This window comes from Lipotes vexillifer, unplaced genomic scaffold (genome assembly GCF_000442215.2).
Source record: "Lipotes vexillifer unplaced genomic scaffold, Lipotes_vexillifer_v1.1 scaffold717, whole genome shotgun sequence".
NCBI classification, from domain to species: Eukaryota; Metazoa; Chordata; class Mammalia; order Artiodactyla; family Lipotidae; genus Lipotes; species Lipotes vexillifer.
Genome location: NW_006798707.1, coordinates 1,929,782 through 1,953,554, shown reverse-complemented (window position 1 = coordinate 1,953,554; position 23,773 = coordinate 1,929,782). Strand labels below are relative to the sequence as shown.

General features: G+C 37.3%; 1 protein-coding gene across 3 annotated transcripts in view; it reads right to left on the bottom strand.

The window, feature by feature from the left end:
- Positions 1 to 23,773, bottom strand: part of BABAM2 (BRISC and BRCA1 A complex member 2) — a 441,510-nt gene that overhangs the window by 267,799 nt on the left and 149,938 nt on the right. For all 3 annotated transcript variants that reach the window (XM_007470862.1, XM_007470863.1, XM_007470864.1), the window contains exon 6: positions 22,157 to 22,231. In XM_007470862.1, the coding sequence (XP_007470924.1) occupies positions 22,157 to 22,231 (75 nt within the window). The remainder of the gene's footprint in view (positions 1 to 22,156; positions 22,232 to 23,773) is intronic.

Genomic DNA, 23,773 nt, shown 5'->3' with positions numbered 1-23,773 from the left:
CTGGAGAAAGTCGGGTGCCATGCTGTGAGGACACTCAAGCAGCCTATAGAGAGGCCCATGTGATAAGGAATCAAGCCCTCCCGCCAACAGCCCTGAGAGTGAGTCGTCTTGGAAGCGGATGCTCCAGGCCCAGATAAATGACTACATCACTGCCAACATCCTGACAGCAACCACATGAAAGACTCTGAGCTGGAAACTCACAGCTAAGTGACTCCCAAATTCCTAATCCAGAGAAGCTATGACATAATGAATGTTCACTGGTTCAAGGCACTAAGTTTTGGAATAATTTATTATGCAATAGTAAATAACTGCTATGCTACCTATGGGATAAATGTCTACCAAGAAGAATGACTTCAGATATAAATATAAATCTTTATGACAATATGCCCAAACAGTATACTAAAGAATAAATAGCCTTTTAACCTATGGCATCACTCATATGATTAGAAAGCACAGTGAGGACACAGATCACATATATCGTGTTTTCCACCATGTACATCCTCAGCATCAAGTACAGTGCCTAACACAGTTAACAATTTGTTGAATGGATGTACCCCTTCCCAAGGATGGCTCTGAAGGAGATTTCCTTGCAATACAGTAGATTTCACAGCCCTGAGTTTCTTAGCAAACGACAAGACTAGGCAGGATAAATGGAGATAAAATATAATTCCTTAAAACTGTCTACATTCACCTCTGACCAAAGCGTTCCTCTTTGGCTTACCATTTTACAGACCTTGAGAAACTGATTTAATCTTCCTGAAAATATTTGACTCTGACATTAATAGTACTACTTAGCACACAGACCTGATATGTTATTTAAATGAAATATTTAAACCATCTGGAACAGTTCAAGGCATAGCAGGCACCCAATAATTAAATACTAATGTTAGTATTATTATTCTCTAAATATCAAGTCTAGAAAAATACAATTTACTTACAGTAGACATTGACATATATGTAAATTGTATCATTCTTATTTCTCACTAGCTATTTAAAAGGCAATGTTGGTTAATTTAAAAGTTAATCAAATGCTCTTATATGACTCAGATAATTGTTTTTTTAATGCCCTCCAGAAAATTGTCTATGTTATAAGCAGAAACTCATTTTAAGTGAAAATTACATCATAGCTGATCTTTCCTTGTGCACTTTGCAACAGTCTTTGTGCCAAAGCAATAAAATATAACATGGATATGTAAATGAAAAAAAAACTGTCTACATTCAATATATTGTTTTTATTTTCATTATTTTACCTTTTTATTGAAAAATACAACTACAAATACTGAAACTGACACAAAAAAGTATCTATAGCTTAGTGAATTACTAAAAGGCAAACACCCTCGAAAGAACTAACCAGGTCAAGAAATAGAGCTTTGCCAGCTACCCCAGGAGCCCCTCCAAACTAAGTGTGTGTGCAGATGTAGTTTCCTTTCTTACATCCTACACCTAAGAAAGGAAAGAACCAGACTACTTAGGCTTAGGAAATAGAGAGAAGATGAAAGAAGAACCAGATCCAAGGGGGTGACTCTCATTATGGCCAGGATCTCATGAGCAGAGTTCCCACAGCACTAAGAACTGGCTGCCAACTGTAGAAACTGTGGGTGTGAAGCAAGAGCTGTATGACAGGATCATGAATGGGAAGACCCTTAATGTGAACGTATTATCTTTTTTTCTTAAAATTTTAATACATGGCATAAAAGAGGCATGGATGGAATTTCTGAATGAGAGATGTGATGGTGGTAGCAGGTTCAGACGTCACACTTGTAAATATGACAGCACTCTTGCTTTGTAGATTTTAATTTGGGGGAGCTTTATGTCACATTATCCAGTAAAGTTAAACTGCCTTGAACTGTTATGTTATTCTCTAATAATGAAACACCTGATAGTGTGCTAACAAGGTAAATAAATTAAGTTGAATTTCTAGCTCTGTGCCATCAAATATAAATTTTTTTACTGAGTTTATGGATTGCCTGAGTGTTCTAGCATAAAACCCCAGCTCTGTACATGTTAATTATCAACACATGGGATTATGACAATTTCCTAAAATGGATCAACTATCAACTGAACAGCAGAGTATTGGACTGAAAAACAAAAAAGAATAGCCTCATGTTGATTTCCAGTTTTTTGCAACATCAGTTATGGCACGGAGAAAAGACTGAATCATTCTAGAATTATTGTGAGATCTTGCTTAACTATATTCAGGGTGGAAAACAGATCTTACGCAGCCTTAACAGGGCTCATAAGTCTTGCTCTTTAATGATGTAATTGTTTAGAGGTGCTAATAAAGCTGCCTGGAGAGGCTGTAATAGCTTCCACATGAAACAAGGTTGGATGACTCCACCAGTATACAAGGCAGCACATATGTGACCACAAGATATGGAGGACTGAAGCAGGTTCCATTCACGGCCAAGTGACTTGCTGAAGTAACTTTTTAGAGAGGGGTGGAGGTGGAATACGTTCCCACCAAAAAGTTCCTGTCAAAAAAAGTATTTTCATAATTCCACTATAAGAGGCTAGAAAGAACTTGTTGACCTTTGAATATGTAAGAATAAAGTTCCACCCCTTTATGTGAAGAAACAGGCCTGCTCTACCGCTAGCTTCCATGATAATTTCTTGTGGTGGAAGGAGCCTGGGCTTTCAAGTGAGACAAACCTGAAATGAAACCCTGTGCTCTGCCACATACAGATAAGGTAACCCACGTAACCCAGATAACTTCTCTCAGCTTTAGTTTCCTCATCTAAAAAAAATGGAGACAATAATGTCTTCACGCACATGTCAAAATTTTTCTGATCATAAATGACAGAAACCCAAATGATACTCACTTAAGCAAAAAAGATTATTAACTATTGGAAAGGCTCAAAAACTCCAAACAACAGCTGATCATAGGAGTTAGAGCCAAAGACAGGTCCTCAGACCTCAAGGAATGAAACCAAAAACCTCACCACTGACAGTACTGTTCTCTCTCTCTCCTCTGTACATCTTTTTCCATACTGGCATTCTTCATTCCCACTATGTAGAGGTGTACTGACCAATATAGTAGCCATTAACCAAATGTGGCTATTGAGCATTTGGAATATGACTAGTTTGAACTAAGAGGTGGTAAAGAGTAATATACATACCAGGCTTAAAAGGCTTAGTACAAAAAATATATATAATATGTCTCGTTAATAATTTTCATTTTGGTTATATATTGAAATAATATTTTGAATAATCATGGATTAAATAAAATATATTATTAAAACTATTTCTACCTGTTTCTTCTTAGTTCTTTATGTGGCAACTAGAAATTACATACATAGCTCATATATGTGACTTGCATTATATTTCTACTGGGCAGTGCTACCAAAAAACTACAAAAACAACCAGAAAACAATTAACAAAATGACAGTAAGTACACTCCTATCGATAATTACATTAAATGTTAACAAACTAAATGCACCAAACGGCTGAATTTAAAAAAAAAAAAAAAAAAGACCTCTATATAAGCTGCATATAATAGACCCATTTAAGATCTAAAGGCACACACACATTGAAAGTGAGGGAATGGAAAAAGGTCTTCCATGCAAATGGAAACAAACAAACAAAAAAGCTGGGGTACCAATACTTATATCAAAATAGACTTTAAAATACAGACTGTTACAAGAGACAAAGGACATTACATTACACTCAAGGGATCAATCCGACAGGAAGATGTAACAATTGTAAATCTAAATGCACTCAACATAGAAGCACCTAAATACAAAAATTTAATACAAAAATAAAGGGAGAAATTGACAATAACACAGTAATAGCAGGGGACTTTAAACCCCACTTACATCAGTGACAGTTCAACCGACAGAAAATCAATAAGGAAAAACTGGCTTTAAATGACACATGAGATCAAATGGACTTACATGTATATTCATTCCATCCAAAAGCAGAATACACATTCATTTCAAGTGCATATGGAATATTCCCCCAAATAGATAACATGCTAGACCACAAAACAAACCTTAATAAATTTGAAAAGAATGAAATCAAATCAAGCATCTTTTCTGATCATAACAGTATGAGACTAGAAATCGATTACAAGGAAAAAAAACTGCAAAAAACAAACACATGGAGGCTTACAATATGCTGCCAAAGAACCACTGGGTCACTGAAGAAATCAAAGAGTAAATAAAAATATATCTGCAGACAAATGAAAATGGAAACACAATGATACAAAATCTATGGAATACAGGGTGGAGTAAAGATGGAGTATTAGAAGGACGTGGGCTTCACATCTCCTCACAACTAGGGCACCTACCAGGCACCGGTGGGGGACCAAGGACACCTAAGGGGACGGGAGGAGCCCCCAGTGACCGGGTAGGACATGGGGTGTGAGAGGAGTGAAGGAAGAGGAAAAGTGGAGGCGGGACGAGACTGGCGCCCCAGAGGGGTGGCTGGGGAAGGGGAAGGGATCCCACACCTGAAGGGGGAGATTGGGGAACCACTGAGGGCAGAGAATCAAAATGGAGCATGGCCAGGTTTCCCCTGCCCACTTGGGCCACCAGGACCCTGCTGAGATCCTGGGCCTGGTCCTCTGCCCACCTAGGCCTACTCCAGCTGTGTGAGTCCTGAGGGAGTGGGAGGGAGGGAAGGGGGAGCAAAAGTAAAGGCCAGACCTCCAAGACTGGCACGCCTGAGGGGTGGCTGGGGGAGGGGAAGAGTTCCAACACCCAGCGGGACCCACCCAAGGTTAGGGGTCCAGTGGTGGCACAGGATACCCTGGGGGAGACAGTGGGGGAGGGGAGCGAAGTAACAGACAGGAATGCAGCCAGTGCTTTCCCAGTCCACTTAGGCACTGGGGAGCCTATTGGGCTCCTGGGCCTAACCTGCTGCCCTCGTAGCCTCCCTCCTGCCCTGCAGAACTCAAGGCCTGCCCCTACACCCCCACCCAGAGCCTCACCTCTACACACTGAGACCCCCTCCAATGCGCTGGGCCTACACCCCACCCACACACCCTCACTCAGGGCCCTACCTCCAAACTCCAGAACCCCACACTCCAGAGGCCCTCCTTTCAATGTGCTGTGCCTCCCCTTCTGCTCTGGTCCTAAGCAGAGGCCCCGCCCACTCTTGAACCGTTGCCCCACCTAGGCCCCGCCCCTGCCCCGCCACACACTCAAACATCACCTCTCCACACCCGCCTAGGTCCTGCCCCACCCTAAACACCGCCCCTGCCTAGGTTCCACCCCCGCCTAAACTCCACCCCCATAGCCAAGGATTTATTTTTTATTTATTTATTTTTTCTTTTTTCCTCTTTTTAGATCAGGGTTCTGTTTTACCTTCTTGATTCATTGTTGTTGATTCTTTTATATTTTTATTTTTCCTAATAAGGCTTTTATTTTTCTAATTTTATTTTATTCTTTATACTTTGTTATTGTTCCCTCCTTTTAGCTTGTTTCCCCCCCACCTGTTCTTTTTTCATTGTGGTTTTAATTTACCTTGTTGCATTTGTCTCAATTACAGTTTTATTTTTCCTAATATATATTGTATCTTTCTAATTTTATTTTGTTTTTTATTCTTTGATATTGTACTGCTTTTTTTCTTTCTTTCTTTTACTTTTTTTTTTTTTTTTTTTACCATGCCACAAAACTTGCGGGATCTTGGTTCCCAGGCCAGAGGTCAGGCCTGAGCTCCTGTGGTGGGAGCTCCAAGTCCAAACCATTGGACTAATAGAGAACCTCGGACCCCACAGAATATCAGTTGGAGTGAGGCCTCACAGAGGTCCTCATTTCAGCACCAAGACTTGGATCTATCCAACTGCCTGGAAACTCCAGTGCTGCACGTCTCAGCCAAACAACCAGTAAGATAGGAATAGCACACCACCCATCAAAAAAAAGAAAAGAAAAAAAGAAATGACAAAAAAATATGTTACAAAGGAGCAAGGTAAAATCCTACAACACCAAATAAATGAAGATGAAATAGGCAACCTACCTCAAAAAGAATTCAGAGTAAAGAGAGTAAAGATCCAAAATCTCGGAAATAGAATGGAGAAAATACAAGAAATATTCAACAAGGTTCTAGAGAGCAAACAGTGATGAACAACACAATTACTGAAATTAAAAATACTCTAGAAGGAATCAATAGCAGAATAACTGAGGCAGAAGAACGGATAAGTGAGCAGGAAGATAAAATGGTGGAACTAACTGCCAGGGAGCAGAATAAAGAAAAAACAATGAAAAGAATTGAGGACAGTCTCAGAGACCTCAGGGACAACATTAAACACACCAACATCTGAATTGGAGGGGTCAGAGAAGAAGAGAAAAAGAAAGGGTCTGAGAAAATACTTTAAGAGATTATATTCTAAATCTTCCCTAACATGAGAAAGGAAAGAGTCAATCAAGTCCAGGAAGCACAGAGAGTACCATACAGGATAAACCCAAAGAGAAACACACCAAGACACATACTAATCAAGCTATCAAAAATTAAATACAAAGAAAAAATATTAAAAGCGGTAAGGGAAAAGCAACAAATAACATACAAGGGAATCCCCGTAAGGTTAACAGCTGATATTTCAGCAGAAACTCTGCAAGCCAGAAGGGAGTGGCAGGACATATTTAAAGTGATGAAAGGGAAAAACCTACAACCAAGATTACTCTATCTAGTAGGGATCTCATTCAGATTCGATGGAGAAATCAAAAGCTTTACAGACAGGCAAAAGCTAAGCGGATTCAGCACCACCAAACCAGCTCTACAACAAATGCTAAAGGAACTTCTCTAAGCAGGAAACACAAGAGAAGAAAAGGACCTAAAAAACAAACCCAACACAATTAAGAAAAAGGTCATAGGAGGGCTCCCCTGGTGGCGCAGTGGTTGGGAGTCCACTTGCCGATGCAGGGGACACGGGTTCGTGCCCCAGTCCGGGAGGATCCCGCATGCCGCCGAGCGGCTGGGCCCACGAGCCATGGCTGCTGAGCCTGCGCGTCCGGAGCCTGTGCTCTGCAACGGGAGAGGCTGCAACAGTGAGAGGCCCGCGTACCGCAAAAAAAAAAGAAAAGAAAAAGAAAAAGGTCATAGGAACACACATATCAATAATTACCTTAAACATGAAGGGAATAAATGATCCAAACAAAAGACAACACAGGCTTGCAGAATGGATACAAAAACAAGACCCATATATATGCTGTCTACAAGAGACCCACTTCAGACCTAGGGACACATACAGACTGAAAGTGAGGAGATGGAAAAAGATATTCCATGCAAATGGTAATCAAAAGAAAGCTGGAGTAGCAATATTCATCTCAGATAAAATAGACTTTAAAATAAAGAATGTTACAAAAGACAAGGAAGGACACTACATAATGATCAAAGGATCAATCAAAGAAGAAGATATAACAATTATAAATGTATATGCACCCAACATAGGAGCACCTCAATACATAAGGCAACTGCTAACAGCTATAAAAGAGGAAATCGACAGTAACACAATAATAGTGAGGTACTTTAACACCTCATTTACACCAATGGACAGGCCATCCGAAATGAACATAAATAAGGAAACAGAAGCTTTAAATGACACAATAGACCAGATAGATTTAATTGATATTTATAGGACATTCCATCCAAAAACAGGAGATTACACTTTCTTCTCAAGTGCTCACAGAACATTCTCCAGGATAGATCACATCTTGGGTCACAAATCAAACCTCAGTAAATTTAAGAAAACAAATCATATCAAGCACCTTTTCTGACCACAACACTATGAGAATAGAAATGAATTACAGGAGAAAAAACGTAAAAAACACAAACACATGGAGGCTAAACAATAATGTTACTAAATAACCAAGAGATCACCGAAGAAATCAACGAGGAAATCAAAAAATGCCTAGAGACAAATGACAATGAAAACACGATGATCCAAAACCTATGGGATGCAGCAAAAGCAGTTCTAAGAGGGAAGTTTATAGCTATACAAGCCTACCTCAAGAAACAAGAAAAATCTCAAATAAACAATCTAACCTTACGCCTAAAGGAAAACAGAGAAGGAACAAACAAAACCAAAGTTAGTAGAAGGAAAGAAACCATAAAGGCAGAAATAAATGAAATAGAAACAAAGAAAACAATAGCAAAGATCAATAAAACTAAAAGCTAGTTCTTTGACAAGATAAACAAAATTGATAAACCTTTAGCCAGACTAATCAAGAAAAAGAGGGAGAGGACTCAAATCAATAAAATTAAAAATGAAAAAGGAGAAGTTACAACAAACACCACAGAAATAGAAAGCGTCCTAAGAGACTACTACAAACAACTCTATGCCAATAAAATGGACAACCTGGAAGAAACGGACAAATTCTTAGAAAGGTATAACATTCCAAGAATAAACCAGGAAGAAACAGAAAATATGAACAGACCAATGACAGGTAATGAAATTGAAACTGTGATTAAAAATCTTCCAACAAAACAAGTCCAGGACCACATAGCTTCACAGGTGAATTCTATCAAACATTTAGAGAAGAGCTAACACCCACCCTTCTCAAACTCTTCCAAAAAACTGCAGAAGAAGGAACACTCCCAAACTCATTCTATGAGGCCACCATCACCCTGATATCAAAACCAGACAAGGATACTACAAAAAAAGAAAATTACAGACCAATATCACTGATGAATATAGATGCAAAAACCCTCAACAAAATACTAGCACCAACAACACATTAAAACGATCATACAACATGATCAAGTTTATCCCAGGCATTCACAGATTCCTCAATATATTCAAATCAATCAATGTGACACACCATATTAACAAATTGAAGAATAAAAACCATATGATCATCTCAATAGATGCAGAGAAAGCTTTCGACAAAATTCAACACCCGTTTATGATAAAAACTCTCCAGCAAGTGGGCATAGAGGGAACCTGCCAGGCCATATACGACAAACCCACAGTAAACATCATTTTAAATGGTGAAAAACTGAAAGCATTTCCTCTAACATCAGGAAAAAGACAAGGATGTCCACTCTCACCACTATTATTCAACATAGTTTTGGAAGTCTTACCCATGGCAATCAGAGAAGAAAAAGAAATAAAAGGAATACACATTGGAAAAGAAGAAGTAAAACTGTCACTGTTTGCAGATGACATGATACTATACATAGAGAATCCGAAAGGTGCCACCAGAAAACTACTAGAGCTCATCAATGAACTTGGTAAAGTTGCAGGGTACAAAATTAATGCCCAGAAATCTCTTGCATTCCTATATACTAATGATGAAAAATCTGAAAGAGAAATTAAGGAAACACTCCCATTTACCACTGCAACAAAAAGAATAAAATACCGAAGAATAAACCTACCTAGGGAGACAAAAGACCTGTATGCAGAAAACTATAAGACACTGATGAAAGAAATTAAAGATGATACCAACAGATGGAGAGATATACCATGTTCTTGAATTGGAAGAATCAACATTGTGAAAATGACTATACTACCCAAAGCAATCTACAAATTCAATGCAATCCCTATCAAATTACCAATGGCATTTTTTTGCAAAACTAGAACAAAAAATCTTAAAATTTGTATCAAGACACAAAAGACCCTGAATAGCCAAAGCAGTCTTGAGGGAAAAAAGCAGAGCTGGAGGAATCAGACTCCTTGACTTCAGACTATACTACAAAGCTACAGTAATCAAGACAATATGGTACTGGCACAAAAAAAGAAATATAGATTAATGGAACAGGATAGAAAGCCCAGAGATAAACCCATGCACTTATGGTGAGCTAATCTATGACAAAGGAGGCAAGGATATACAATGAAGAAAAGAAAGTCTCTTCAATAAGTGGTGCTGGGAAAACTGGACAGCTACATGTAAAAGAATGAAATTAGAACACTCCCTAACACCGTACACAAAAATAAACTCAAAATGGATTAAAGACCTAAATGTAAGACCAGACACCATAGAACTCTTAGAGGAAAACATAGGGAGAACACTCTTTGACATAAATCATAGCAAAGTATTTTTTGATCCACCTCCTAGAGTAATGGAAATAAAAACAAAAATAAACAAATGGGACCTAATGAAACTTCAAAGCTTTTGCATAGCAAAGGAAACCATAAACAAGACAAAAAGGCAACCCTCAGAGTGGGAGAAAATATTTGCAAATGAATCAACAGACAAAGGATTAATCTCCAAAATATATAAACAGCTCATGCAGCTCAATATCAAAAAAACAAACAGCCCAATCCAAAAATGGGCAGAAGACCTAAATAGACATTTCTCCAAAGAAGACACACAGATGGCCAAGAAGCACATGAAAAGCTGCTCAACATCACTAATTATTAGAGAAATGCAAATCAAAACTACAATGAGGTATCACCTCACACCAGTTAGAATGGGCATCATCAGCAAATCTACAAACAACAAATGCTGGAGAGGGTGTGGAGAAAAGGGAACCCTCTTGCACTGTTGGTGGGAATGTAAATTGATACAGCCACTACGGAGAACAGTATGGAGGTTGCTTAAAAGACTAAATATAGAATTACCATATGATCCAGCAATCCCACTGCTGGGCATATACCCAGAGAAAAGCATAATTCAAAAAGACACATGCACCCCAGTGTTCATTGCAGCACTATTTACAATAGCCAGGTCATGGAAGCAATCTAAATGCCCATCGACAGTTGAATGGATAAAGAAGATGTAGTACATATATACAATGGAATATTACTCAGCCATCAAAAGGAATGAAACTGAGTCATTTGTTGAGACTTGGATGGATCTAGAGAGTGTCATACAGAGTGAAGTAAGTCAAAAAGAGAAAAACAAATATCATATATTAACGCATATATGTGGAACCTAGAAAAATGGTACAGATGAACAAGTTTGCAGGGCAGAAATTGAGACACAGATGTAGAGAATAAACGTACGGACACCAAGGGATGTCTGCATTTCCTAATCCTTCACAGATTGATGGCTTCATAAAATACATTAAAAATTCGTTCTTATAAAAAGAAAAAAATTTTAAACATCAAAATGCAAACCCAATAGTTTTATCATTACAGTCAACAGACATGATTATTCTGTCAAATTGCTTTAAATGTTTCTAAAGACTATCAATTCTGTACTTATCTCACCATGAACCAAAACATACACTCTGGGTAGCACTGACGAGAACGTTCTGACTGCACCCTTTCCTCTCCCTCATTTTCTCAGGTTGATCATTGAGTTAGCTGAGTAAGCACATCAGCTAACAGGTATGAAAACTTCAGCAAGTCTGAAATGTGGTTATCTAGAGCCTTAATATTCAGTTTTACATCCCTTGAACCCTGACTATCAGCCTCATTTCCCTCTTCTTTCTCCCCAATCATTTTATATATGTCTCCTGGCAGACTTCTCTTCCTAGATACAATCCCAATCATAGTACTACTCAAAGCAATCACACAAAACAATCTCTAAACTCCCTAGTTGAATATTTAAGGCTCTGTCTGTATCATTATATCTTTAAAATGCCTTTCTTTTCTTATCTCCCACTAGTCTGTATACATGTTCTGTGATTTAGGCAAACTAGACATTTCTGCTGTTCTCCAAATGTTCTTTCATTGCCACCTAAAACCACGCTCATATTGTCCCTAGCTTCTCTCTATCAGTACAAGTCTTTCAGGCCCATTTCAAATGTTACCTCCTTTATAAAGGTCTTTTCTAACTAGATGTAATCTCTCACCAACCCATTAAAGAACTCTGTACTTCTCTTATGGTACTGAAATTATTATGACTTGCATTACTATTGACTATGCAATCATCTTATGCCCCAAACCAGATTTTACTTTTATTTGAATTGTAGGTCCGCTGATTGATGAAAATGGATAATGGTAACAGATGACACTGATAAACTGACACTAGCCCTGTCATGTGCCAGGTGGTAACCTTATGATGTGGGGAGAGGAAATGTCACCATTGAGAAAACAGCTCCGAATAAAAAATGGTAAACCTGTAATGATCACAGCCCATAATTCCTGTTACCCTCACTGCGCTACTTGGTTCCAATCCATACTTCCCTTTCTGAATTACAGGTGGCAATACCTCCCCCATAAACAGGCTGAACAAAAAGGGCAAATTCAAAGAGACAGTATGAAGGGATTAGTCTATACTTTGCCTTGAAAAACCAACTGCATGCAACAGGATTAGAAAAACAAGGAAGTTTGGGGGTTTTTTACAAACTCAATAAATCCTCAATAAATGGTGAAGTTCAAAGTTCTAATGAACACTGACCTGATCAATCCTATCTGAAATTTTGTGCTTATTTCTGGACACCACAGTTTAAGGGAGAGGCTGGCAATCTGGAATACCTCCTGAAGAGAAGTATGAGGACAGAGAAGGTTTTAAAATCTTATGACATGTAAGTATAAAGGACTAAAGCTGCCTAGCCTATAAAAGAACAGAATCTCTGGTTGTTTGAATACAACTGTTTTTGCTGTAATGTGAAAATGCATTCCTTTAAAAAATTGCATTTTAGTAAACTACACATTAAGAATAAGAGGCTTATGAGAAAAATATGGCAAGGCTAGACCTTACTTTACAGTTAGTCACTTGTACAACTTTGTAACCACAGCATTAACAAAAACCAAAGTAAATCCAATAAAACTCTAATATACTTAAAATGACATGTTATATTCATAATAAACAAAAAATTATTATACTAACTACAGGACTTTAAAAAAGCTGAAGATAACTTAATGAAAGGGGCTACAAGGAAAGGTTATGTGAAAGAGTAGAGGGACATCATCATTAGAAGTTACAGCGGAGAAGTAGGTTTTGGACAAAATGTAATGATGCCAGAGAGGGAGAGCTCTGGCTTATTGCCTTGTGTTTGTTTCTTTTCCACAAAGATGGGGAGAAACCATGCGACAAATACTTAAATACAGAGTGTACAGCCAAACTGAGCCACGTGAAAGGAATGGAGTAAATGGACATTGTGTGCCATACAAAAACCCTCCACAGCTTGTTAGTTCATCTGCATTAGTGTACTTTCATTTAGCTGCTGTTATTCAGTGGTCAAACTATTAACTAAACCATGGCAACTTCTGCCTTATACTGACATACTGCCACTATTTATCAATCGTGTGTGAACTAATCCATATTACTAAAGCACTCTATGCAACAGAATACACTGTACTTGAAGAACTATCAAGATATATGGGGACAGGGTAGCAAAGCAGGTCAACCGATAGTGATTTGAGACACAGCTCCATTCCAAAATTATAATTTAGAAGCTAAAAACACAAGTACACCATAAAAAAATAAAAGCAAAAGAAAACAATAAAAGAAAACTGAAAGGAGGAAGTTCACAGAAGCTGCCTGTGACTGTTCTTCATTTTCAGCAGGGAAAAATACTACTGTCAGAATTACCATAAATTATATCTGAAAATTTGGGGCAAGTGAAAATTTGGGTTCTGAATTCTAGATGCGGGAAAAACAGGACAGAAGAAAAATGAAGCAGTAAACATAACTCTATCTTAATTTCAATGAAATGCTTACTTTCTTCCTAGACCACAATAAATTCAATACTTTGAAATATAAATTAATGACTAAATAAAATCAAAACCATTTCTATTCTGCATTTACTCCAGGCTCAGAAATGTATTAAGTACCATAATATTCATCATCTCATTGATATTCCCAACAGCCCAATGTGTTGTGCTATAGCCTAACCACATTTTAACAGGGAAACTAAGACTTGGAAGAAAATTTAGTAAACTGTATGCTGCTGACAGATTATTTAAAAATAAGAGAGAAGATGGAATAAAGGAAGGAAGAAAACAAGGAAGGAAAGGAAGAGAGGAGGGAAGAAAAGAGGGAGGGAGACTTCAACCAAGCTGAAGGTGCTAGTAAAATAAAGAGACCATGGTATTAAAATCCACTTAAACTCACTGAACCAAATCCTTTTTCTCATCTTTCTATGATGCCCCAGGTGCCTTTGTGAAGAATTTCCCCCACCCTCCATCCCATAATTTAGGAAAGGGACCAGCAAACAATTGCCTGCAGTCCAAAGCCAGTCCAATATCTATTTTTTTAAATGAAGTTTTACTGGGATTCAGACACAATCATCGATTTAGATATTGTCCATAGCTGCTTTCATGCTGTGACAGCAAAGTTAAGTAGTTGTGATGGAGACCACATGACCTACAAGCCTAAAACTTTACTATCTTGTGATTAAGCCTAAAATGCAGATTTTGGCTCAATTTTAGCAATGATAAAGTAGAATTATTACTGGAATTAAAAGCACTCTACTTTTATGGCACGTTCTTCCAGGTACATATTCCTACTTTTATAAAGGTATGCCTACTCCTATTTGATTAGACAGAAACTTTTTCCTTTCAGATAAGATGAGGGTTTCCTGTGAATTCTTAAAGGTCTTTTAAGCACCAGACAACTGTTTTGTTTAAAACCAGATTTCACAAGAATAAGTTAAAGCAGTCTTTATTTCTAAAAGCTGCTTATTAAGTGTGACTTTATTGGATCCAAAAAATTCCCTAAACTAAAAGGTATCAAATTCTTGTTTTTTTCTTTTTAACATCTTTATTGGAGTATAATTGCTTTACAATGGTGTGTTAGTTTCTGCCTTATTACAAAGTGAATCGGCCATACATATATATATATATATATATATACCTCCCCCTTGTGTCTCCCTCCCACCCTCCCTCCCTATCCCACCCCTCTAGGTGGTCACAAAGCACCGAGCTGATCTCCCGGTGCTACGCAGCTGCTTCCCACTAGCTAGCTATTTTACAGCTGGTAGTGTACATATGTCCATGCCACTCTCTCACCTCGTCCCAGCTTGCCCTCCCCACTCCCCGTGTCCTCAAGTCCATTCTCTTCATCTCTGTCTTTATTCCTGTCCTGCCCTTAGGTTCTTCAGAACCATTTTTTTTAGATTCCATATATATGTGTTAGCATATGGTATTTGTTTTTCTCTTTCTGACTTACTTCACTCTGTATGACTGACCCGAGGTCCATCCACCTCACTACAAATAACTCAATTTCGTTTCTTTTTATGGCTGAGTAATATTCCATTGTATATATGTGCCACATCTTCTTTATCCATTCATCTGTCGATGGACACTTGGGTTGCTTCCATGTCCTGGCTATTGTAAATAGTTCTGCAGTGAACATTGTGGTACATGACTCCTTTTGAATTATCGTTTTCTCAGGGTACATGTCCAGTAGTGGGATTGCTGGGTCGTATGGTAGTGCTATTTTTATTTTTTTAAGGAACCTCCATAATGTTCTCCATAGTGGCTGTATCAATTTACATTCCCACCAACAGTGCAAGAGGGTTCCCTTTTCTCCACACCCTCTCCAGCATTTACTGTGTGTAGATTTTTTGATGATGGCCATTCTGACCGGTGTGAGGTGATACCTCATTGCAGTTTTGACTTGCATTTATCTAATGATTAGTGATGTTGAGCATCCTTTCATGTGTTTGTTGGCAATCTGTATATCTTCTTTGGAGAAATGTCTGTTTAGGTCTTCTGCCCATTTTTGGATTGGATTGTTTGTTTTATTTGATATTGAGCTGCATGAGTTGCTTGTAAATTTTGCAGATTAATCCTTTGTCAGTTGCTTCATTTGCAAATATTTTCTCCCATTCTGAGGGCTGTCTTTTCGTCTTGTTTATGGTTTCCTTTGCTGTGCAAAAGCTTTTAAGTTTCATTAGGTCCCATTTGTTTAATTTTGTTTTTATTTCCATTTCTCTAGGAGGTGGGTCAAAAAGGATCTTGCTGTGATTTATGTCATAGAGTGTCCTGCCTATGTTTTCCTCTAAGAGTTTGATAGTTTCTGGCCTTACATTTAGATCTTTAATCCACTTTGAGCTTATTTTAGTGTATGGTGTTAGGGAGTGTTCTAATTTCATTCTTTTACATGTAGCTATCCAGTTTTCCCAGCACCATTTATTGAAGAGACTGTCTTTTCTCCGTTGTATATTCTTGCCTCTAAAAGGTATCAAATTCTGAAGCATCTTTTAAAATGTGTGGTTTAGAGAAAAAATTTTGTAATGAATAGACTTTGAATTTATATTCATTTATCAGGATCAGAGGGCTTTTTAATGTCTGCTACCTTATGCTTGCTGAGAAACAACTATAATCAATACATATCACTCTAAAAAGCTTGCTATATTTTAAAAAAGAGAATATTTGGGGGGGACGTTATCAGTTTCCTTCCTAGCAAATATGTAAAAATAAATGGACTTTCAAATAATTCCAAATAATAAAGAACAATGCAAGAATTCATTAAAAAAAAAAAAAAAGTCCAGGGAGATTAATCAGCCTAATTCTCTTCTTCTGGCTGCAGAGAATGCAAAATTCTCCCCGGTTCCTAAGGAAAGGTGAGGAGAGTGAGGAATTTTAAAAGTGCAAATTTACTAACACTCAATCTTTGATGACAAGTCACATTTTGTGACTGTCATACACACACTTTTTCAACAGTTATGCTATTACCTATTTTCCCCTACTATATGAAAGAATGATAGCGCCTCACTCTCACCACTTTTATTCAACATAGTACTGGAAGTCCCAGCCATAGCAATGAGACAAGAAAAAGAAATAAAAGGAATCCAAGTTGGAAAGGAAGAATTAAAACTGTCACTGTTTGCAGATGACATGATACTATACATAGAAAATCCTAAAGATGCCACCAAAAAACTACTAGAGCTCATCAATAAATTCAGTAAAGTTGCAGGATTCAAAACTCATATACAGAAATCTGTTGCATCTCTATACATTAACAAAGAACTATTAGAAAGAGAAATTAAGGAAACAATCCCATTTACAATTACATCCAAAAAAATAAAATAAAATAGTTAGGAGTAAACTTACCTAAGGAAGTAAAAGATCTGTATTCAGAAAACTATAAGACACTGATGAAAGAAACTGAAGATGACACAACAGATGGGAAGACATAACGTGTTCACAGATTGGAAGAATTAATATTGTTAAAATGAGCACACAACACAAGGCAAGCTACAGATTCAATACAACCCCTATCAAAATGTCAATGGCATTTTTTCACTGAAGTAGAACAAATAATTCTAAAATTCACATGGAAACACAAAAGACCCCTAATAGCCAAAAGAATTTTGAGAAAGAAGAACAAAGCTGGAGGTATCACATGCCCTGACTTCAGACTATGCCACAAAGCTACTGTAATCAAAGCAGTATGGTACTGGCACAAAAACAGATGCATAGATCTATGGAACAGAACAGAGAGCCCAGAAATAAACCCACACACCTATGGTCAAATAATCTATGACAAAGGAGGCAAGAATATACAATGGAGAAAAGACAATCTCTTCAATAAGCGGTGCTGGGAAAACTGGACAGCTACATGTAAAAGAATGAAATATGAACATTTTCTCACACCATATACAAAAATAAGCTCAAAATGAATTAAAGACCTGAATGTAAGTTCTGAAACCATAAAAATCCTAGAAGAAAACATAGGCAGAACACTCTTTTACATAAATCACAGCAATATTCTTCGGATCTGTCTCCTAAGGCAGAGAAAACAAAAGGAAAAATAAACAAACAGGACCTAATTAAACTTAAAAGCTTTTGCACAGCAAAGGAAATCATCGACAAAATGAAAAGGCAACCTAACAAATGGGAAAAAGTATTTGCAAATGATATGACCAATAAGGGGTTACTATCCAAAATATATAAACAGCTCATACAACTCAATATCAAAAAAAATAAACAACCCATACAAACAGCTCATACAGCTCAATATCAAAAAAACAACCCAATCAAGAAGTGGGCAGAAGACCTAAATAGACATTTCTCCAAAGAAGACATACAGATGGCCAAGAGGCACATGAAAAGATGCTCAACATTGCTAACTATTAGAGAAATAAATCAAAGCTACAATGAGGTATCACCTCACACCAGTCAGAATGGCCATCATCAAAAAGTCTACAAAAAATAAACACTGGAGAGGGTGTGGAGAAAAAAGAACCTGCCTACGCTGTTGGTGGGAATGTAAATTGGTGCAGCCACTATGGAGAACATTATGGAGGTCCCTTAGAAAATTAAAAGTAGATTTATCATATGATTCAGCAATCCCACTGCTGGGCATATATCTGGAAAAGATGAAAACTCTAATTCGAAATTACTCAGCCATAAAAAAGAATGAAATAATGCCATCTGCAGCAACATGGATGGACCTAGAGATTATCATACTAAATGAAGTAATTCAGACAAAGACAAATATCATATGGTATCACTTATATGTGGAATCTAAAAAAAACATGATAAAAATGAACTTATTTACAAAAGAGATATAGACTCACAGACATAGAAAACAAACTTATGGTTACCAAACGGGAATGGGGGGGGGTAGGAATAAATTAGGAGTTTGGGATTAACAGATACACACTACTATACATAAAATAGATAAACAATAAGGACCTACTGTATAGTACAGGAAACTATATTCAGTATCTTGTAATAACCTACAATGGAAAAGAATCTGAAGAAGAATATATGTATGTATAACTGAACCACTTTGCTGTACACACAATATTGTAAATCAACTCTACTTCAATGAAAATTTTTTTAAAATAAAATAATAAATAAATAAACAACCGATTTAAAAATGGGCAGAAGAACTAAAATAAACATTTTCCAACAAAACAAAACAAAACAAAACATACCTATGGCCAACAGGCACATGAAAATATGTTCAACATCAATAATCATCAGAGAAATGCAAATCAAAACCACAATGAGATATCACCTCACACCTGTCAGAATGGCTATCATCAAAAAGGTCACAAACAACAAATGTTGGCAAAGCTGCAGAGAAAAGGGAACCCTGGTACACTGTTGGTGGGAATGTAAATTGGTGCAGCCACTGTGGAAAACAGTATGGAGGTGCCTCAAAAAACTAAAAATAGAACTACCACATGATCCAGCAATTCCACTCCCGGGTATTTACGCAAAGAAAACAAAAACACTAATTCAAAAAGATACTTGCACCCCCATGTTCATAGCAGCACTATTTATAATACCCAAGATATGGAAGCAACCTAAATGTCCATCAACAGATGAATGGATAAATAAGATGTACTTATATACAATGGAATAAGAATGAAATGTACTTATAAGAATAAGAATGAGATGTACTTATATACAATGGAATAAGAATGGAAAAAGAATGAAATTTTGCCATTTGCAACAACATGGATGGAGCGTATTCTCTTCAGTTGAGAAGTCCATGGGTGCACACCTGGGCCCAAGTAGGACAGAAATGGGAAAGTCAGTCTATGCCTACCTGTAATTTATTTCCTGCTACATGGACTATGGAAGCAGAGGATTTGTACCACATTTCCCATTTCATTTATACTAGTTTGTGCTGGAGTCCTATCACCCAGAAATAAAGAATCCTAATTAATACAGAAGTTTTTTGGGTTTTTTTACTGACTGAGTTTTTATGTAAATGATTTATCTAACCCTTTGACTTACCACAGCTAAAAATAAAACTCAGACACTAAAGTCAGGACTCATTTTCAGAATAAATTCATTCTATCCCATGTAACAACCATATACGTGGACTTCCGTGGTGGCACAGTGGTTAAGAATCTGCCCGCCAAGGCAGGGGGCACGGGTTCGAGCCCTGGTCCGGAAAGATCCCACATGCTGTGGAGCAACTAAGCCCGTGTGCCACAACTACTGAGCCTGTGCTGTAGAGCCCGCAAGCCACAACTAGTGAGCCCACGTGCCACAACTATTGAAGCCAGCACGTCTAGGGCCCATGCTCCGCAACAAGAGAAGCCACCGAAACGAGAAGCCCATGCACCACAATGAAGAACAGTCCCCACTCACCACAACTAGAGAAAGCCCACACGCAGCAACAAAGACCCAACGCAGCCAAAAAAAAAAAAAAAAAAAAAGAACCATATATCCTTGGAGTATAGTGTAAGGCAAAATCATATCACTGAATACTTAATGGCTTTTTCATTCTAACATCAAAAAATTTCATTAGTGGATAAAACATGTACACTTGGAAATATAAACTTATGAGTGAATGATGGCTTCATCATAGGGTGATAAAATTTCACGGTAGCAAACTGGTAGGATATGTAGTCAAACTCCATGACATCTCAATACTTAAAAGTTCTACTTTACCTTTCATTTCTTTGAGATGGTGAGGCAAAACTACATTGATGTTGTGAAGAGTATCCTAACCCCAGGAATTTGAGGAAGTTACTTTTGGACTTAGACTATCAGACAGCAGGCAGGTAATTAGATTCGGAGCATCCAAATGCAAATAACATGTAGAACACTTCCTAATGCAAACTTAGTTTTAAGCATATAGCCAAACGTCCCAAGATTATGATACAACAACTTTAGGAACTTAGATCTTAAAACCCTCAATAGGTATTCTGGATTACTTCTGGTATGCAGGTAGGGTTTTTTTTGCCGTTGTTTTGTGTTATATAAGAGTTTCTCTTTTTTTATCCTTGTTGTATTTTTTACTCTCTGCAGGAACTAAAGATCCAGAAAGACATTAGTGCTGCAAGGTAGGCATTTAATCTATAGTAGAAAAACCACTTCATTGTACTTTGGGAAGGGAAAAATGCTTTCCAATTCTGCCAAAGAGGTTCCCAATTCTGCCAAATAGGTTCCACCTTTTTCCTATCTGACTGTCAAGGAAAGTTAGGGCAAAACAGTATCAAGTTAGAAGTCTTAGAATAGAAAATATGGAAATTTGGTTTTGAAGAGGAAAAAATACATAGATTATGATCCAAGAAGTATGTTTTTTCCTTTGACCTTCAAGAACATGAGCAGAGACAACACTAAGTTCAAACAAACAGGACAACCATTCAAACTGAAAAGGCCCAACAGATCAAAACAAAGGAACTATAACTATAAATTATGGATTAAAGTGATTGTATGAATAATATACTCTCATATACTACTGAATTTTGTTTTAAATGAGCAGAAATAGAGTTTTACCTGGACATATAGAGGTCAATGAGTCTGTGATCTAAGAGTTTCCAAAGAGACTGCTTGCTATTCTAATAGAGCAAAGTAATTGCTAAAACCAAATTAATTATGCTTGGTAATCACAGGTCACAACTCTTGGATACACAGTGGGAAAACAGTCAAGTAGAAACTAAAAATGAAAGTTTAATGAGGCACAAAAATCCCATGTTCTACTTAGGGGAAAAGAAACTAATAAGTCCCTTGGATAGAATGTTTAAAAAAATAAAAGTGTTCCCTAATCTTTCCTATGGTCTACAGTTTATATTCCAGACTATACTGTATTTCCAGTCATTATCAAGATTAAGATCTAATGTTATTTATGACTACTATAACATGCAGGAACACTTGCACAAGAATTTTTGCCTTCTCGCTACACTGTAATAAATACCATTAACACTCTGAACAACATCAAATTTGGAAGGCAGAAATTTGTCTTACATTAGAGCAAAGCTATATCACCATAGGCTGAAGATGGCTGAGGCGATGCCTTAAATCACGACCCAAATCTACATCTATGATAAACTTAGGCCTTTGTCTTAAGGCTTCCTGTTCAGAACTTGCTGGTTCCCTGGTCCATTTAGGTTTTTTTCACACTAACCACAGCCTAGTGTGGATCTGGATTTCCTCTACAAAGCATTTTGCAGACCCCTTCCCAAAGTAGCTGCTCCCAAGCCACAAGTTGCCTGCATCATATTTTAAAGAATGCCATATACACTGGCCTAACTCAATTCTAGGTCTCTCCAGGACAGTCCAACTTTCAAGGGGCCCGGGATCAACTGCGACATAAATAAAGAAAATGAAACATCCTTTAGCACAGCATAGTTAATATGCAATCCTACTTAAAGACAGAATGCATATTAAGATAATTTCTAAGAGAGTCTTTCATCCCCAAAAGATTATTAACCAAAGGCAGGTTTTTTTCCAATGTTTAATTTGCTTTTACTAATTTTGTCTTATAAGGAAAAATCCATTTTGAAATGATTTTTAGGGCTACTATTTTAGCTTTTAGGTAACAGTAACTCAGTGGATCTTCAGGTAATATATTTTTTAATAGAATTTATCATCTGAACAAAATGCTGGCAAACCATGCAAATATTCAGAGTTAAATAATGACTTAAAAAGCTCATTTACATTCTCACACTGATAATCATATACTTTTACCTTGAGCAGGTATGTGGGAATATTGCTGAAATCCACTGGTAACTTCAAAAGGAAACGAGCTGAAAATTCACCAGTCTGCAGGGAACAAAAAGGTTTAATAATAAGATTAAAATAAAAAATAGATTGTGAAGTGACAATTACAGCCAAGGCCACAAGTTCAACCTGTTTGAACTGCAGGTACCTTCAATTCGGGTTTCCTAACATCAAGCAAGAAAAGAAGGTTGAAAAAGTAGGGGAGGATCAAAAAGCACTATTAAATTATTAGTTACTAAAGAGCACAATTAGAATTTTTTAAATCTGCATTTTAAATGTGCAAAATAGAATTATAATGCAGTAGTATTACCTTTTTGTTTTTTAAAAGGATGAAAAGAATAAATGTATGTGTGATTTTTTTTTTAATCCAAACAATAGGCACAGACCTGCCCATTCGATTCATCTGACTTTACTAAAGCATTCAGACCACTTCACTAATATTTATAACCCATAAGCTAATGACATAAATCACTATCCTTTATAGTATGTCTGGAAGTAAAAACAAAGGTCAAGCTTCGACCCACGCATATAAAGCAGTACATCAGTGGGTACCCCAAATAAGACTCTAATCACTTGACAATCTGGTAATATCATTATCATCAACTAAAATTTTTCAGTAATTCTTTCCATGAACTAGTCTCTATAGGAAAGATGTGCAGAGGTTTGGTGATTTAAAACATTTAACTAAGCTTAAAAAATTGCTTCTATTTTTTTCGAAAAGAGAAAACTCATGTAAAAGAAAAAAGTTTCCCTCTCAATTTATGATGATGGGAAATCATAATAATATTTTTTCTTTTTTATGATGGGAAAGGCTAAGGAGTCACATTTAAAAAAAAAACTTTGGCATAGTCTAGAGGAGGGGTTTTTCCAACTGGGCTATGCAGACACCTAGGGGTTCTAAGAAACCTCTGCAAAGGCAACAAAGAGGGGTGCTGAGCTGGTGGGGTCCTGGGTCTTCCAGCCTCTCTGACAGCAAGCCTGCAGTGCAGCTTGGGATTTTGACATCTTGGGTTTCATTATGAAATTCTGTTTGAATAAAGAACTCTGGGGATGATCTAGAGCTACTCTAAAGAGTGGGTCTCCAACTTTTTCATATTATGACCACTAGACAGCTCCCTGAATCTCCACTGTCTACCCCCCTTAAAAGAATGAGCACCCTGAACTCCCTAACACATCTTTAAACATACCAGGCATTTACAAATATTTTTTATGGATGGGTGGATGAACGCACATAAGGAGGCATGCACACCTCTTACAGAAGATTCTACAAGAGCCACCACTCCTTTCTACAAACACCCAAGCAACTGGCTTCAAGGTCCTGGCCCTAATTTTAAAACTCTGACCTAAAACCTTGAAAATGCAAACAGAAATATAAACCTTGAGCTCAGAAGATAAATCTTCTGCATAGTTGTGTGCTGTTTCACTGCTTACAACATCTTTTAACTTACATCAACCTCTGGCTAAGGACAGAGCACTTCTTCATCACCACAAGCCTAACCCCAGGACAGAAAAGGCAGAAAAGAGAGAACCAAATGGACAGAATCAAAGCTGAGGTCCCAGCAGTCACTGGGTCACCAGGAATGC